Here is a 14,000-nt window from a genome sequence, read left to right as displayed (position 1 = left end):
TTATACATACCAGCAGAGAGGCGGAGTTAAGATTAGATAAGGCAGCGATGCCGTCCTATAGGAATCCAATAGGGATTTCAATATTTCACAGTAATGGATGAAAGCAAAGTCAAGGTCACGGAGCTGTCCTTGGTTTGGAATAGACCGCATGATAAAGCTCCTTGTCACACATTATAGGAAGCCTTCATGTATTATGATGTACAAGTTCACATGAATAATCAATCTACTGGTAAGTCTAAAAGTTGCACTGAAAAACAAATTCAATCCTTTTATGAAAATCCTGAAAGCAATCTAGACTCGAGGTCTTATGACCATTTTTGACTTCAAATCCCCAGGTGACCCTGTCACTTCCAGTGCGCTCACCACACTGCAGCAAGGTCACCTCGTTTGAAGATGATCTGACAGTTTACTGCTTTAAGGGTCTTGTGGAGCTCAACTGAATATGCTTCTTTTCTTTAGCTCCAGGAGGAGCCGAGTGAAATCTGATAAATTGCCTCAAGTTATATCACAGATGTATACAAAAAAACACCTTGTATGTATCAGTGCATCATTAGTACGGGAAAGAAGTGCCTCCTAATACATGCATGTCTATAGAGGCAGGAGGTTTCCACAATTAAAATCATCCCAAATGATGAATTTAACAGATTTTCCAGCAGTTTAGCTTATTACAAATATTGGACGGGTACAAGATGCTTCGTTAATGCATCTAGATTATGTAGGCAGTAACACTAATAACTCTGATATTAATTTTTATGTTTATTACCCTTTCTCTCTCTGTAAAATGGTTAATTTTGGAAATAAAGGGAGACTTTATTAATAAAGAAGACATAAGTACAACAAACACTAAAGTCACAAAATTAAATACATTTCTGACCGGCTTTACAAGGCTCACATTTTGTTTTTAAATTACAGATATTGTGAACTATTCATATTTAGCTCATATACATTTAAAAATCACATTATATACAAAATATATTTATATATACAGTGTTCGGGTTTGGGAACTCACAAATTCAGATAAACTGAATTTGCAATAACAGACTTAAAAGGGTAATCAATAATCAAAATTGCTGCAGATTGATTTCCTGTCGACCGACTCATCAATTAATTCCCACACATGGGCTCAAAGTGCTGAAGTTTATGTGCTTTCATGTGATCCTGAAAGCAGAATGAAAACCCTCCTCTTGCTGTACATCCTGCAGCTTTGATATGCAGCTCCATCGCACCACCCTAGCAGGACTGATGATGGAGCTGAATGCCTGCGACATGTTCCAGTTTCAACATTTGATGTGGGTCTGTGATCATTAACACTTTCCCCTGTAGATGGGTGGGAAAATTATGTCTTAAGAGGCTCTGGGGGATTCATCTAGAACTAGCATCTACGCATAGTGAGCATGATGTTGGACAAATGTCCATCCGCTGTCACACACACACACAGTACTTCAATAGCTTGCTCATAGATGGCCTCTAAAACATGATGCAGCAAAGGTTCTCAGGTGTCGAGGTCTGAAGTTCATCAACCATATAACGTATTCACTTGCTCCATCAGTCCCATCAATAGCATCTCTATCCTGTCAGTGTTTGAGTGTGAGCGTCATACTGAACCTGCCTCCTGATGCTAATGGTGTCCACAGTCAGGTTGACTTGACCAACTTGTCTGATCTTGACCAAAAATCGCCAGATCTTCACTTTTCTTGTTGTTGTAACATACCAAGTGTTTAATCCAAGCTTAGTATCCACAGTCTGCAATCAGGTAAAACAGTAGCTGATGTAGACAAACACCACAAAACATATTTATATATGCCACATTTGTTTTTGAAGAGCATGAAGATGGGGAAAGCGTATTATTTACCTTTTATGAAGGTGAGGATGTGTCGTCACAGTTTGGTCCAATCGAATGAAGTGTGACGGCGAATTCGTTTTGAGCGGGAGTGAAGGGATGCTGCTGGTCCAAGAGTTAAACGGGAAGATCTGAAAAGTTTAGCAAAACAAACCATTCATTTATGACCACACCAGCCCAAAACATGGTACATGTTACAATTGTGGAATAAACATTAGATTACATATATACACTACTCACAAAAAGTTGGGGATATTCGGCTTTCAGGTGAAATTTCAGGATGAACCTAAAATGCATTCTAACCTTTCCAGGTGAACTTAATGTGACCTTCTCTAAACTTTTGAACGCACATGTCCAACTGTTCAGTGTTTCAGTACTTTTTGCACAAGTTGCTGTTCTCTAACAAGAAGCTTAACAGCAAAATTCACAACAGGTTTGATCCATGAATCGACCAATACATTTCCTGCTTCAGTTAGAATTGGTATTTAAACAGTCCTCCTCATCATGCTGTTCACATTCTGACATCATGAGACCAAGACGACACCTAACAATTGATCAGCAGCACCTCAACACTGGAGGCTTCAAACAGGAAGTCCTCAGACGGAGGTGTTCACTGAGCTTAGAGGGTCACAGAGTGTCATCAGGAGGTTGTAACAGTGATACAGAGACTGGAAGAGTCACAGAAAGGAGAGGAGTGGACGTCCTTTGGCCACATCCCAATTTATTGAGACACTGAAAATGTTTTGTTGTGGTATACCCACCACTGTTGTTAGATTTTCTTTCAATAAATTGTTTAAGATGAATAAAATTACCATTGCATGCTTCTACTTAAATGCCCTACTTTCATGATATAATATCACTGTAGCATTCACTTTTTACATTTTCCATATATTTCACCTGAAAGTCGAATATCCCTAACTTTTTGTGAGTAGTGTAAGTGTGTTTTTACACATTTGGAATTACAGTATTGAAATGTTACAGAATACAACATTTTGAGTGAATAGAATGGTGGATAATTTTAGATAATTTGAGAAATCATTAAATGAAATTCAGATGAATTATGTTCATTTCTAAAAGAATGTTTTAAAAAATATATAATTCAAGTTCAACCAACCAGAATATAAGTCAAGCTCCTGCTTCAGTTCCTCTGTTAGCATATTTTTGTGTTTTAAATCCTCTAGCAGGGACTTCACTGTCTTCTTATGCCTTCTCTCCCGATCCTTGGCGTTTCTTAATTCCCGCTGCAGTTCCTCCACCTTCTCCTGAGCCTCAGTTAACTTTCTTTTTACTTTATCTGGGTCAAGCGCATACTGATGATCCTGAAAAATATCATTGTCATAGTCACTTAAAATTATTCTCATTTTATTATTATTCTCAAACATTATCATAATAACCAGCATCGTGCAAACATGTTTAAACCAACAACTGTCTCACTCACTGAGGGTGAATTCTCAAAGTCCCCTGACGGCTTCACTTGAACATCTGGACTTTCTGCAGCGGCTTTTAGAGAGGTCCTGCTTGACCTGGGGGCACTCTGGGAGATACTTGGAGACACCTGGAGATAGAGGAAGTAAAACACTGTTTGAGTCAATATATACAATATCGAACAGTCTATATTTATTGTCATGTTTAGTGGGTATTACACATTTGTTAGGGAGATTCAGATTTATGAAATATTGTCATTATTTACAAAGAAACAATTTGTCAGTGACACTAACTTTTCCCGGAAATGTCAGAACTGACGGGATCACTCCTTCCCTCAGACGAGTTGTTTGTCCTGTCCTGTCAAAGTCTTCATCCTTGAAATGACGGCTGCAGATGACCGAACGGTCACTTGGCTCAAACTCCCGTCTCCTCAGTGCTACGGCCCATGCCCGTCTTTTAACTTTATCTTTTGGGAATCTGTACATAAAAAAACAAAGCCAACACCTGCAGTTTGTTGTCTCAATACTTGTACAAACAAAGTTGAATCTAACTTTTATACACATACCATGCAATTCTGGATGCTTTTTCAGCTACAAATCAAGCACAAAAGTCACTGTGTGCTGCCTTAGCGCCATGTAACAGCTGGAAACTAACACTGTGAAATAGGTCATTTAAAAATGTCTAAACACAAAAACACAAAAAAATAGCTAACTCTTAAATATCATTTTCAGCATCACACCGATATACAACTTTAATAAAAATGCTCATCTTTATTTTCTTTACCTGACATAAGTTTAGTTTATTAGGTGCATGTCAGGTATGGTCAAGTTGGAGGATGGATTCTGTGGTTCATTTAACTGTTTTGCATTTCACTGAGAGGTGCTACTTAGCCTACCCTCACTGTTATAAATGGGGTGGACAAAAAAATAGAAACACTACATCACCAAACTGTATGACCACAGTTGAATCTACACCTCTATAACAGTGTCTTTCTTTTTTTCTACTGAACATTATGATCTTCATGGAGGACTTATTGCACGGTTGTTGCATTAGGCGTCATTAGTTCTGTCTAGGTGTGCCTAATAAACTGGCCAGTGGGTGTATGTATTACAGTACAGAAGTTAGTAATGTTAGTATTAGGACAGTCACTTAACCTTATCTTAGGTTTGAGAAGAATTAGTCAGTGTGATATATCGAATTAAACATATTCAAACAAGTAAAATACTGTAAAATGACTTCTCACCTGTGAAATGTTATTCCCTGTTCCTTGGTTTTGGCATTTCTCTGATTCGAGCAGCCAATAGCAGCACAAAAACATGGCATTTTGTACTAAGCACCGCTACAACATGGCGGCGGCAGACACGCGTTTCAAAAGCCGGATGTGGTATTACGTGTAACGTAACACTTCCTGAACTTTTTAACAAAAACTTTTTATGCTTCATTTATCCAATAAAGGTAATGTCTGTTATTATCTATCACACAGTTTAGAAATACAAAAAAATATCATCCAAATCTCGAACTGAGCTGCCAGTGGACGAGTTGCATTGTGGGAAATGTAGTTATCTCTGGTTCTGTTGCATCTATTTTGATACTTTTTAAAAAAAAACTGCATCGTGAGTCCGACAGTATTATAGGAGGAAGAATACTTCTTTAATTTTAAATCTTTCAGCCTCAGGTGCACAGATAAGACCCCCTTACTGGTTATTGTATCACATATTGCATCTCTGCATCTGCAGAACGACCTATTCTGACTGTCAGAGCCAACATCTTCTTAAAACAAACTTTTACTGTTAGGCCTTTTATATTCTTTAATTTTTGTCATTTTATATTTACCTTTTATACATCTTAACTATTGTTTATGCCCCTAATTTACTGATTTCAGTCAATGTTGTGCTTTGACTTTTATCTATTTTGATTATGAAACGCTGGTTATATTATTATTGTTTTGTAAAAGTCATATTTATTCAGCTAAAGTATTGTTAGACTGGTGTAGACTGGTGGTTTTGGACTCTACACTTGCACCATCCCTGGTTTGAGTCCAGCTGGAGACCTTTGTTTCATGTCTTCTCTCATCTCTCTCTCTCTCTCTCCCTTCATTTCCTGTTGGCTCTCTACTTTATATTCTCTAATAAAAGCCCAAAATGGCCAAGAAATATATTTTTAAAAATAAAGCCTGTTAGACACACACACACACACAGGAACTACTGGATTGAATTTTTATTTTTTGTGTCAAATGCTTCCATTACTGTTATGGTACACGTCTTGCATGTTCCCACTGGAGTCCTCCATGTGTTTTGGATGTGACCGCCTGAATAAGTCCCTTGTGTTGCTGAATTTAGGTGTTCGTAACCAGGAACTCACATCTGGAGAGAAAGACAGGGAAACTTGGCTGTAATACCTGAAAAGATCATAATTTTATCTCAGAATGGTCCCAATTCTGGTAAATTTACTACAACACATTTTTTGTACAAAAAAGCATGGATTTGATGTGACATCATGCTGAAAACTTTTACTTACAAGAATGCGATGCTCTCCGGTATTTCAGCCAAACTCTATCCAGCCACAGCAAGAAGAAACTGATGCAGAGGCCCAGAAGCAGTCCAGCTATCACATCCATCTCTCTGGAAGCAGCCATGGACAGGGCCCCATTATATGGAACAACGTGATAGACTTGATCCCTGTAGCAGACAAAGAGAGTAAAGAGACAACAAGAGGTCTGTGAGGTAAAAAAAAATCTATTGACCCATGCATATAAACTTTCATCTTACCCAGGTTATCTCCCAGGAAATTGATTATCAGAGGCGATAAGCTACCCACATCCTAACACATCTCATCTTGTGATCAAGTAAGTTAAATGACAGCTTGAAAACATGACATTTGCGGAGTGAAATAAAGCCTCTACTCCTTTTCCAGGTTTGGATGTTTTGTTTTTAAAATGACAGCCACTAATATCATTACTGGTATGCTGATGCATCTCTTAATAACACATCCACCATATTGCCACAGTGTAAGTGCAACTCCATTCACTCCACTCCACTGTCCATAACAGCTGGACAGAGACATCAACAACAGCTGGCCTGTGTGACCTGTGGGGTTTAACAAGTCATAGGCTGCATACACAGACAGACACACACACACACACACACACACACACACACACACACACACACCAGCTGAAGTCACAGACACTGAAAGTTTATTTTCTGAGCTGAAAGCCAAGAGATTATTACCCAGAGTTCACTGTGAGAAGTCATAACAGTAAACACTATGTGAATTCAGACCTATTCAAATGCAAGTTAGCCTGTTCGGAGCTCAGTTATTTTTCATCAGAGCAAATGAAGAAAAGAAAGTGTGTCTCACACACCACAGTGTGAACTGAGGACTCATTCAGAGCACTTGTGAGTGACTGTGTTTTACCTCCCGCAGGTGCAGCCGCAGACATGGTCCTCTCCCCGCATCAACAGCAAGATGAAGTTGTGGAAGCGGTGAAAAAGCGCGGTCATGTCCGTCAGGAAAGTCAATGTCTAGATGAACACGAGGGAAAAACAAGTTGTACTGCCGATTAACTGGCTCAATTAACTGTAACTGTAGATTGATTCGTCAGTTGTCAGCAGGAAAGCGTTACTTTACTGTGATGTTTAACCTTAGCTGTTCCCGACAGCGCCAATAATCCATATATTAATCATCACACTGTTAGCTTACACGTCTGTACTCCCTAAGTCAACGCAGGATGGAGGCTCCTCGGTGTGCAGGTTACCGGCTGTCCGCTTCTCTACATCCACCCGCTCCTGCCAGCTCTGTCTGAGCTGCTCCGCCGTTCAACACCGTCCGGCACAGTCGGTGGTGGACTCACAGCTAGTTTGACAACTCGCTGTTCTCAGGGTGAACGGGGTAAGTTGTCATGGTAACTAACCATGGTAACGATTCGATTTCCTTCGAATGTCAGTCAGTCTTTTTTAAAGTAACGGTCGCCTAGGCAACGCTAACAAGTTGTTCAGGACAGTTGCCGAGGTAAGATATAGGTAAGACATACTAGATGTGTAGTAGTATTTTTAGATCATATGTAGTAACAATACTTATTAATTATAATTATTTTGCGAGCTAGCTAGTTAGCCCTAAATTTATTTGTTTACCATTAACTGATTGGACGTCATCGAGTAACGGAAAAGTACATCCGGGTAGTAACGTTAACCATATTTAGTTTGCCTGATTAATAACTTCAGATAAAGTGGACAGAGTTATTAGACTGACTGTATTCTACGGCAACATATTAACATACACATATACTGTCATTATGCTTCAGCCATGTCAACAGCTTTATTTAGCACACTTCAATAATTTACAGATTTCAGTAAGTAGTTAAACCACAATATGGAGAAGGTCAGTAACTTTAATGAATGTCCAAACAAAGCCAAACTGAGGACATGGTTCAAATAGTTATTCTTTAACTTATTACCACCTGTTGAAATATTTCAAAATAATCAAACTTGCCCTTGCTTGTCCATAGATGTGATGGTGATTAACATCTAAATCAACCCTGAAAATAACCAGGTACTCTATTAGTTGCTTGATAGTTGTCCATTGACGTAACTGAATGCTAATATTTTGGTGTAACAATACTCATTCTCAATCTTACATGAAACCATCATGAACTAAATCTCACAGAGCAAATAAAAAGTCAGGAAATGTTTCTTAGAGATGTTTCTTTGTTGGATTCATATATACATACAGAAAAATCAGGCACTCTGAGCTGAGCTCTTAGTTTGCAAATAATTACAATGCTTCAATTCTTTAACATTTACAAAAGAAAAAAATACTATGCCCTGAAAAATAGCATATCCAAGTTTAAATATGAATCAATACATTATATTGGAAACACATTGGTTTGGTTATTCATTAGTAGCCCACCCACTTTAACTTAATCCTAACTAATCTACAACACATGGTCACACAAAAACACGCATTCAGTTCAATTAATTCTCCTCCCTGTCTGACCCAAAAAAACACATTTACACTGTCCCAGGTCAGGAATAAAAATCTGACATGTATGCTTAAATGAAGTACAATATATCATCTGGAGGAGAAAAAAAAAATCCGCATCAATGTGCTGTACTGAACAAAATCAGAGGGACTTGTAAGGGAGTTGTTGAATCAGGGGTGTGGGTGTTATGGCTCTCCCTGAGGAGACATGGTGAGTGATTTCACTGGACTGGGATGGAGGGAGGACCTTGGCCTGACCTTGATCCAGAGAAATAAAGGCAGAGCGAGAGCAGCGAGTCCGTCCTCTGCTTAGAGGAAAAACCCATCATCACCGAGATGTTCAACAGCAACTATTTGTTTGGGTCCAGACCCAAAGCTGTGTGTGTGTGTGTGTGTGTGTGTATTTTATGGCTGAGTAGGCACACAGTGTGTATGTACTGTGTTATACGACTAAGGAGTATGAAGTGTGTGCCTATATTCTCTTGGTTGATTGCTTGTGATCTGGGCCTGTGTTTATTGCAAATCTCTATTGTGTATCAGTAGAAACAGACAGTGTGAAGAAAAGGCCTGTTGCTCTTCTCTTCGAACTCTTGTAGGAGCTCATCAATTTCATTCTCCATGTCGTCAGTGTGCTGGATCTGCAGGGGTGGAGGAGGAAGCCCATTAAACACATTAGTCTGCGTGCGCGCGCGCGCGCGCGCACACACACACACACACACACACACACACACACACACACACACACACACACACACACACACACACACACACACACACACACACACACACACACACACACACACACACACACACACACACACACACACACACACACACACACACACCTCGTTTGCACCAATGAATGAACTCAAATCAATCTCTGTACATCATTTATGAATCTCTAGGAACCTTTTATTGCATTGGCTGCATTTTCATTAGATGACCACTAAATGCCCTCTTTAGGAAATATATCGGATTATATTATATTATTATTATTATATATATTATTATATTATACTTTTAAGTATATAGATTAACCACATTAATTCCCATTACTTAATTACAACATCATAAATTACTTTAGGTGTTTATTGCACTCTGCCCTCAGTAAACCTGCACAAAAGCACTTAGGAACCCTGGTGGGAGACACTCACACATTGACACAGCTCACAGATAAGGAAGGCGCCCAGCGTGGCTTCCTCGTGGTTATCCTGAATGTCTACATTGATGACGTGCACAGGCTGTAGAGTCTCCTGCTCTCTTGAATTTAGATCTGGGGAGCAACAACATATCAGAAAGAGTGCACCACACAATCAAAAGTGTATCATTGTGGGGTAAAAATGTGACCATGCATGCTCACAAAAAGTACTATCAAAGCAGTGTTCTTGCAATGGGGCACTTAATTAACAACCACATGGGTGATTAGACATTTGTCATGAGAAGCCTCACCCTCCAGCACTTGGTCATAGACTCTCTCTTCACAGGTGATGACCAGGTCAAACTTATCCTTGCAGTTTTGAAACCGCTCTGGCTTTGATTTGATGCGCTTGTTGCGGTCCAGCATGTGCAGGATGCCGTTCTGTGTGTATCTAAAGAGTGGAGGTCAAGGAACACAGCAGGAGCAAGAGACATTTCAAGGTAATACAACACACTCGTCGCACTATCAGAGGCAGGATTTCAATCAACTGAACACCGGATAACGCACTCTAACTCCCAGTACCACTGCGAGAACAGTGAGATAGTCATTTGTCCAAATGAGACTGTATATTTTGTTTGTGTTGTGGGGTACACACTTGGATGGAGTCAGCAAGAGTTTGTATTAGATGAGCTGCAGCACCATCTAGTGGTGTCTGAGAGGACTAACACTCATTAGTGATTTGTTGGGGAATTGAAGGTAAATTGAAGAATAGTATTTGAGAGAAATCTCAGTAAAATTGTTAAACCTTTGACTGTGACTAATCCATTCAACAAAGTTTTAATACTATAACAAGCCATTCTGATATGGTCAGGCTGGTAGTTGTTGTTTTAACAACATGTTATAATTATGTACAAAACCCCTCATGTTTCTAGAACATAGTCAAAGTAAGTCTATGTTTCTATATTACAATATGGCCATCTTGCTATACATTGCCAAAGATATGAAGAAAAAAAGACCAACCACTATGGTTAATTGTCTATAATAGTGGACTATATTTCCAAGAAATCCATGCAAAGTCTCATGCATACAAGTACTCAAGTCAGCATGTACATTTTCTATTCATATTACACCGGGATTAACCGACAGCTTAATTGCAATGTGTGACAAGGCACCTTCGATATGCAGGAATATAGACTTGACCACTCAGCCTACCGTGGGTTGGGAGAGTTTGCACCTGCTATACAGTAATGTCACTAGAAACAGCACATTAGTGAGTACAAATTTGGTGAAGCACATTTCTCCTACTTTTGAGTCTAGATTTTCCTTAAAGAATGACATAAGATCACTTTCCTGGGCAAGCATATAGGCCAACCCTACATTTAGCAGAGTTTTTTTTATCTAAACAAAAAACATATCTGAGGAAAAATTAGCCAGTCCAGGAATTAAAGAAGCCTTAAAATACAACCAATGGGGCAGGTTAACAGTAGACTGCTAACCTATAGTGGAGATAAAATATATATTTTACTTTATAAGTGAACACCAGGTTGGACAGGATAATTGTTTGCATGTAACATAGAAAATACAGGGGAAACCATCCCCTATTGCAGTTTTGTTCTCCAGCAAATTACATTCTTTTTGTGACGTGGCCCAAGGTTTTTACTGTGTTTGGTAGCATGTGCATGCACTTTCACTAATGACGAACAACCCCAGTGGCTTTAATTTATTTTAACTGTCTAGTTACTAGCGTCAAAATTTAATATGACAGCTCTTTAAACAGGATTAACTATTATATTCCTGGTTTAATGTATATACCGCTTGAAAAAGCTGGTAGATGTCAGGTTCCTGTTGAATGTCCGGTTAGGTGTTTTTTTGCAGTGTTGTCTACTTGTGACCACTGCTTTTTTTTTTGCTGATGGGGTTCCTCCTGTGGTTATTTTCTTAATACTGCCCCTCTTACCATGCTTTACAGTGTTTATTACTGATGTACCAGTGACTCACTTAATTAAAGCAATTAACTAACCATGAAAAGTGAGATAGATTGAATGCCAGAAAAAAAAAAAAAAAGAGTAAATATTTTGTCTTACTGGTGTCAAACTGGAAAATTGTCTGCCGTGACAACAAAAAAAAGAGATGAAAACACACGGTAACTGCACTAGCCAGGAACAAAAGTGGTAACATGATGACCATCACAAATACAGACAATATAAACTAGGGTTTGAGTATAGTTTAAACTTGATGGTCTCAGCAAAAATGATCTTCACCAAACTGCACTCACTGCTACACAGCTGCTGTACTGCAATATGTTTTTCCACCCTGTATTTCCCCAGGACTTTGTAGGTTTAATAACAAAGCATATATCTGTAACACATTTCAAAATCCTTGCATGTGATTTACCCATCGGTGCGGTCCCATCTGCCGTGCCGTTCAAACGCTGCCACACTTGCGTGAATTCCCTCAAAGATTAATATCTAAACAAGATACATGGACACGGGCCATGTTTACTTATCTTGCCTCCTGTATATACTATATGCAGGTGTGTGAGTGAGTGAGAAGGGGATACAGTTCCTTGTCCTTGCGGACCAAGTCGTTGTACATCTGTCCATATGTCGTTTTGAAGTCATACACATTTGGCTTATCCGGGGCAGGACCGGGTAGCTTCACATGCGACCCAGTCCCAAATGAACGCACATCAAATCCTCGTTTGCTGCAAAGACGAAAAGGACAAAACAGTAAATTACATACCATTTCAGGAGACAATACGAGACATAAAAAAAATCACACACAAGTACAATGCAGTAATCAGTCCCTCCATGCGTTCCATCAAGTGCAAGGTACCCTATGGAGTGCACTTTTCAAATTGTCCTTAGACAATAAACTGGATGATTATGTGGTCCTGTTACGTCACACACTGAACTAAGACATCACTGCTCCAGTTTATTTCTCCTGCGCCGTTCTCCTGTAACCTACATAAGAGACTAATTTTGTTTAGCCTATTTAAATAAGTCAGACCAAGTGGTTCAAGAGGTTTACTTCCACAATTCATTTTGTAGAAGGGGCACTTTCCGATGACAAAAAAAAAAATAGCCATTAGGAAATGAGTCCTTTGAAACCTTTGAAATATCTGGACAATCCCAAACCTGCACACACCTTTGTTTTAAAATCTAATCAGACAAAACCCAACATTTCTAAATGGTGTGTAAGTGAGGGGACTGATCAGAGCAATTCAACCACCCAGTTGCACAGCTGCAGTTGCTCCCTTCCGGAATATTCCCTGCAAGGGGGCGCTCTTGTCAACATGTGGGGGGAAAAAAAAGAAAAAAAAAAAAAACACCAAACAACTTGGGCCGGTATTTTGAAAGCCCTGAATCTGTTTGAAAGCTAAATTCGTGTGGGCATTCGCTCTAAGCAGCCAAAACCCTGAATCCTAGTCAGAAACCAGCGTTTGCAGCAGGCCGTAGCCCCGGTGTTAACTCATGAGGAGGGAGTCCATTGTTAACTGCGCCGAGGCCCGACCGACTGTCAGCCACCGTGTCGGTGTGGCTCAAGACCGGCTCAGAAAAGATACCGCACAGATTTCGTTCGCCTTGTGGTGGTTTCCCGTCTCTCCTCCTCCCGGCGGCCCATCTTTACCTGAGGATATTGTGCGCTTCCATACTGCGGTTCTGGTTGCTCGAGCACACAACCGCTACACGCAGCGGGTGGCTCGGCATCGCGACTCTCCGGCTGAAACTAACCGATACAAGCTGTCAGGAAACTAACAGAGGTAGTTAAGGTTGATCCCTGCGATAGAACAAACAAGACAAATCCCTGTGTTGCGCTAAATAGCAAAACGTTTCGCGTACAAACACTATTCGACTGGCTCTTCGTCTTTTGGAGCAGGGAGTTAAAATGGCGGAGCACTGTCAGTTGCATACGGCTTTATTAAGTGATGTCATCCGAGGGCGGAGTCTCCTATTGGTCATGACGAAGACTGTGGTGACGTAGCCGTGACGCCAGTAAACAAACCCGCTGTGACTGATGTGATGTTCCTTGAAAGCCACATTTTTTACTACAGTAAAAGCAGCCGTGAAAACAACCATATCACTAGAATAGGGGCATAAGTGTGATTCAAATCTGGTGACACAGACTCTTAATTACATACAAGAGACACTGTTATAGATATAAGCAGCCTTAGTGCTTAATTGATTGTCATATTTGATGATATGATTAATCTATGTTAAATACCAATATTGTTCTGTAATTTACTTGGTATCTTCATCCTTAAATCAGTTCTGCACAGACAACTTCATGTTTTCAGCTATAAATAAATTCTGCCTACGTTAAGAGGCAGAATTTAGGTTAAATACATTGTCCTATATTCATATAGGTATTACTGCATCTGTGAAGTGTGTATAATGGCAGCACTTTCTTTTTAAATTTTGTTTTGTTTGTTTTACTATATAATAGTTAGATAATAGATCATTTACTCCCAAATGGGCTCATTTACTGTTTCATCACATCTAGAGTTGAGCTTATATGAGGATGCATACCCTGAGATGGCAAATTTATCGACCATCCGGTTGTTTATACTGTGGTAAGTCTCCCACATGGTCATGTTTTGAATTGCTGCAAATCAAT

The 14,000-nt window shown here is 39.6% G+C and overlaps 2 protein-coding genes and 1 long non-coding RNA gene across 3 annotated transcripts; all 3 read right to left on the bottom strand.

The window, feature by feature from the left end:
• Window positions 1–995: 995 nt before the first annotated feature.
• On the bottom strand, window positions 996–4,588 carry LOC139217978 (THAP domain-containing protein 6-like). Its single transcript, XM_070849497.1, has 6 exons — window positions 4,509–4,588; window positions 3,559–3,742; window positions 3,279–3,395; window positions 2,955–3,159; window positions 1,853–1,971; window positions 996–1,743 (listed from the first exon to the last, which is right to left on the bottom strand). The coding sequence occupies exons 1-5, from the start codon at window positions 4,586–4,588 to the stop codon at window positions 1,958–1,960; spliced, it is 600 nt and encodes a 199-aa protein (XP_070705598.1). The 3' UTR covers window positions 996–1,743; window positions 1,853–1,957.
• Window positions 4,589–5,521: 933 nt separating this feature from the next.
• LOC139207990 (uncharacterized) lies at window positions 5,522–7,107 on the bottom strand. Its single transcript, XR_011585174.1, has 4 exons — window positions 6,968–7,107; window positions 6,683–6,789; window positions 5,783–5,943; window positions 5,522–5,628 (listed from the first exon to the last, which is right to left on the bottom strand). It is a non-coding gene; the product is annotated as an uncharacterized lncRNA (long non-coding RNA).
• Window positions 7,108–7,628: 521 nt separating this feature from the next.
• ssu72 (SSU72 homolog, RNA polymerase II CTD phosphatase) lies at window positions 7,629–13,287 on the bottom strand. Its single transcript, XM_070845292.1, has 5 exons — window positions 13,014–13,287; window positions 11,944–12,087; window positions 9,695–9,834; window positions 9,400–9,518; window positions 7,629–8,883 (listed from the first exon to the last, which is right to left on the bottom strand). The coding sequence occupies exons 1-5, from the start codon at window positions 13,091–13,093 to the stop codon at window positions 8,782–8,784; spliced, it is 585 nt and encodes a 194-aa protein (XP_070701393.1). The 5' UTR covers window positions 13,094–13,287; the 3' UTR covers window positions 7,629–8,781.
• Window positions 13,288–14,000: the final 713 nt, after the last annotated feature.

The sequence above is a fragment of the Pempheris klunzingeri genome, chromosome 2 (genome assembly GCF_042242105.1).
Source record: "Pempheris klunzingeri isolate RE-2024b chromosome 2, fPemKlu1.hap1, whole genome shotgun sequence".
Taxonomy (NCBI): Eukaryota; Metazoa; Chordata; class Actinopteri; order Acropomatiformes; family Pempheridae; genus Pempheris; species Pempheris klunzingeri.
Note: the sequence above shows the minus strand (reverse complement) of the source record. Positions and strands in the feature narration are given on the sequence as shown.